At 46.7% G+C, this 4161-nt stretch overlaps 1 protein-coding gene across 1 annotated transcript; it reads right to left on the bottom strand.

Moving 5' to 3' along the window:
- Positions 1–314: 314 nt before the first annotated feature.
- Positions 315–3896, bottom strand: s100a10a (S100 calcium binding protein A10a). The gene is made up of 3 exons (XM_056298233.1): positions 3739–3896; positions 1790–1953; positions 315–579 (listed from the first exon to the last, which is right to left on the bottom strand). The coding sequence occupies exons 2-3, from the start codon at positions 1928–1930 to the stop codon at positions 418–420; spliced, it is 303 nt and encodes a 100-aa protein (XP_056154208.1). The 5' UTR covers positions 1931–1953; positions 3739–3896; the 3' UTR covers positions 315–417.
- Positions 3897–4161: the final 265 nt, after the last annotated feature.

Raw genomic sequence — 4161 nt, forward strand, 5'->3', positions numbered from 1 at the left:
TTATTCCAACAAGGATATTTAATGTTGGGTAATCTTGCTCAATAAATAAATTAAAGAGTGTGATTTGTGTGTTATTTGTTTAATTAGGATCTCTTTATCTAGTTTCAGGACTTAGATGAAGAGCCGGTCACAAACTGATGCAGAAATACAGAAAATTCTAAAGGAGTCACAAACTTGCTAGCACCACTGTGAATGCGAAGGTGGATTTATACACTACACACATATGTTAACCAACGTGCAGACGATTGCAAACCAACATACAAATACATGCATACACAGCTATACCCATCCACACAATAATCACGACACGTAACTTCTGGGTGCTGGGCATTATTCAGCATTTTTAATTGACATTAGTAACCTTTACAAAAGTGAAACCTTCTTCATTTTCCTCTCTCATTCCCAATTGTTGCCTTTTTAATGCTTTCCCGTCTTCTTCATGTGCATCTGATAGCACTGTTCACAGGCAATGGAAAGTCCAACAACCAGAGAAACAAACTCCTCAAAGTCCACCTGGCCATCTCTATTGGCATCCAGGTTCTTCATGATCTTGTCTACTGCAGCAGGGTCCTTCTGAGACTGGATTAAAAGAGGAAGACAAACATTTGCTGATGTCAAACTGTTAAATGAGGTGACATATCCTCATGGCTAAGTGGCTGTCATATCAACAGCTTCTGGAGAGGTCAATTGTAACGAGTCAAACTTTTTGAAAAGTGGAAACAGCTGAAGGGGTCTTGACCAGCTAGGTTTATAATACTTGCACTCTTAAGACTCTGCATTTTAATTTGACCTATGCACACCTTAATACAGACATTCATGCTAAATACTTGACATAAACTTGACATTCTATGCTCTTAAATTAATTTTTTTTTTATCCCCCACCCCCTTTTTCTCCCCAGTTGTATCCGGCCAATTACCCGACTCTTCCGAGCTGTCCTGGTCGCTGCTCCACCCCCTCTGCCAATCCGGGGAGGGCTGCAGACTACCACATACCTCCTCCGATGCATGTGGAGTCTCCAGGAGCTTCTTTTCACCTGACAGTGAGGAGTTTCACCAGGGGGACGTAGTGCGTGGGAGGATCACGCTATTCCCCCGTTCCTCCTCCCCCCGAACAGGCGCCCCAGCTGACCAGAGGAGGCACTAGTGCAGCGACCAGGACACATACCCACATCCGGCTTCCCACCCGCACACACGGCCAATTATGTATGTAGAGACGCCCGACCAAGCTGGAGATAACACGAGGATTCAAACCGGCAATCCCCATGTTGGTAGGCAATGGAATAGACCACTATTCACCCCGGACGCCCTACACTTTGTATTTTGATTCTCCCGTCCTCTGCCTCTTGACTCACATTATTATACTCGACACGACATGCAGTCTTGCCGATGATATAATATTACGTAGCAAACATACAATTTCTATTTCTTCATATGGTACTACTGTGATATGATTACTATGTGGTGAATGTACTACTACAACTACTACCTCATATAGTACTACTGTGATTACCTTGTAGTGCTCTATAATGTCAGTTGGTGACACTGGAATTTATCTGCAAATTGCTGACTCTTTGTAAGTCGCTTTCGATAAATGTATCTGGCAAGTACGTAAATGGAAATGTTCATGTAAATCCATAATCCGGATATGCTCTGGATTGGAGCATCTGCTAAACACCTAAAATATAAATGTTGGAGGGAGAGAGATGTCCTGTGATATAGAGGTATGAAGGCACTGTTATGTAGGTGATGCAGGTTTAGGTACTGTGATGTGGGTGCCCTTCCTTCTCACCTTGAGGAAGCCAGACAGCTCGTTCTCCATCAGCTCCCTGAGCTCGCTTCGGTTGAGGGAGCCGTTTTTCCCGTCCCTGGAGGCGTAACGGTGAAACACCTTGATCATTGATTCCATAGCGTTCTCCAGTTCTGAAGGCATGGCTGCTGTTTAACTCGGTGGGGCTGAGAGAGAGAGAGAGAGAGAGAGAGAGAGAGAGAGAGAGAGAGAGACATCGGAGTAAATTGGGGTTGAGGTGAGGTGGTGGTGGATGCAGAGGACAGAAGAGGAGACTTTTTTTTTAAAAAAAGACAGTGATTGTTGAAAATGGACACTGCTGGCGAAGGCCCTGGCACAAAGGGGTGCTGCTGTTGACCCTCAAGCTCATGGCAAAGAATTTATCAGAGGATATAGAAGAAAAACAGGAAGCGGTGATGGACTCATGCTACTTGAAGGGCAGGGGTGAAAAAATGAAAAGGACACCAGCGCTGGACGTTGTACCCTAAGTGCGCACTTTATCCCATTTTGTCCACTGGAAAGGCACCCTAGATGGTACTACATCACATTGTCTTACACATTGGGCCACCCTAGAGGGCACTTAATCATGTTTTATCTACCACAGAAGCATCCAAGAGGGCACTTCTGCAGCATTTTTTCATACACGGGGGCCTCAGCCCCCCCCCCCCAGTCCACCAGTAACAGCAAGAGTGCTGCACCCAGCCCAACATGTCAAGGATACTATAGAAGTGACCTGGCTAGGATTTATAGCCCCTACCGTCACAAAGCAAACATGGGATTAACATTATCAGCTGACAAGGCTGTATGATAGGGAGGCGGATCCATACATGTTCACACATTACAAACAATTTCTTCTTCTTCCTCCCCCCCCTCATTCTTCTAATAAGAATCTATTTGTGCGGCAGTTTTTAAGGTAATATAGAGGAAATTCAAAAGAATTAAAGACAGCCGACGCATTTTGAAACCACATCCTTCAAGTGACAAGACTGACCCCACCAAAGAGTGGTGTTGTAATTCATCGTGGGAGGAACGAAAAGTGACGAAGGGGGGGGGGGGCGCTGTGCCCCGCCGCCAGGCCCCGCCCACTGATGAATGACACTCGGGTAAACCTGTCAAGAGAAGAAGTCCTCCGAAATGCAACGGAAAGCTGAAGTCAATCTGGGGGGAAGGGGGGCCTGGGGGAAAACTGAAGTCAATCTGGGGGGGGGGGGGGCAAAAATGAAACGATCACTAAAACGGAGCAGTTGTTGTAAAGTTGCAACACAAATTTAAAAATTAAAAAAAAAGGGGAAGGGAGGCGAAGAGAGGAAGTGAGCGTCATCTGTGTGAGAGATGCTGGAAAAAATGTCGCGGCCCAGGTTAGTTGGATGAATAGGAGGCTGCGCCCGCAGCAGCGTGACAATGTGGACATGTCCACAACCAAGACACGTTTCGTTGCCACCCAGTCACACCCAGCTCCACTCTGTTAATAATAAACTATGACTGAAAGACATTAGCAGGATGAAACGTGAAGGAACGACATGGAGGCGCGCCTCATCGCTCACTAACTGCCTTTCTAAAGAGGCTTTGTGCCTTGTTCTTAAAGGGTAAATCAACAGCCTGCAAACGTAAAACCTGCTGAAACAATTCCAAGACATCAGAACAGATTTTGTTTTGTTTTTTTACACTTTAAACATTAAGAAATCAAACTTGCAAAATAATTTATATTCGCTGGTCCACAATCTGAAAAGCTCTGATTGGCAGCATCCCCGTGTTCAAACCGGAAGAAGAAGAAAAAACCCTTCGCGTTAACTTTAGCAGCCTTCAAAACTTTTGCATGAGGACTCTCCGCCTGTAGAAAAGCCTCCGCCTGTAGAAAAGCCGTTTCTTCAGTAGGCTGATGTGACGCCTGACATACAGCCTCCCCAGCGGGACCGGACAGAGCGGTTACAGATGAGCGTGCAGGTCCCTACCGTGTCGGTGCTGGGTGCTGCGGAGGGGCCGGTCGGTGTTCAGGCTCTGGCAGCCCCGAGGCCGAGGCTTTATAGCCAGGCGCCGCCCTGCGCGTGTCTCCATGACTACGGGGGTAGGAAGCATGATGGCGAGCTGCCCACGCGGTACGTAGGCCACATCGGCGCCGACGGTGCGTCACCTTTACAACCTGACAGCCGCACCACGGGCCTTCACCGATTGTGAAATTAACTTAATGAACTTTTGCCAACAGGCAAAAATCCGAAACACACTTTTTTTTTGTTGTTGCGACAAATATGAACTTCATTGGAACAACCCCGTTCGTATTTGGATCGGTTTTTTTTAGGGGGGTTGATCGAACAAGTTCTGCTCATGTGGTGCGAGAACCCCCGTTGTAAACTTGACGCGAGAGGAAAACTCCTGCT

This window comes from Lampris incognitus, chromosome 18 (genome assembly GCF_029633865.1).
Source record: "Lampris incognitus isolate fLamInc1 chromosome 18, fLamInc1.hap2, whole genome shotgun sequence".
Lineage (NCBI taxonomy): Eukaryota > Metazoa > Chordata > Actinopteri > Lampriformes > Lampridae > Lampris > Lampris incognitus.

Bases quoted from the DNA above. Each gene is read 5' to 3' on its own strand.
- s100a10a (XM_056298233.1), bottom strand. From the start codon at position 1,930: ATGCCTTCAGAACTGGAGAACGCTATGGAATCAATGATCAAGGTGTTT. The intron at 580-1,789 runs GTGAGAAGGAAG...CTTTTAATCCAG, and splicing joins AGCTGTCTGGCTTCCTCAAG to TCTCAGAAGGACCCTGCTGC.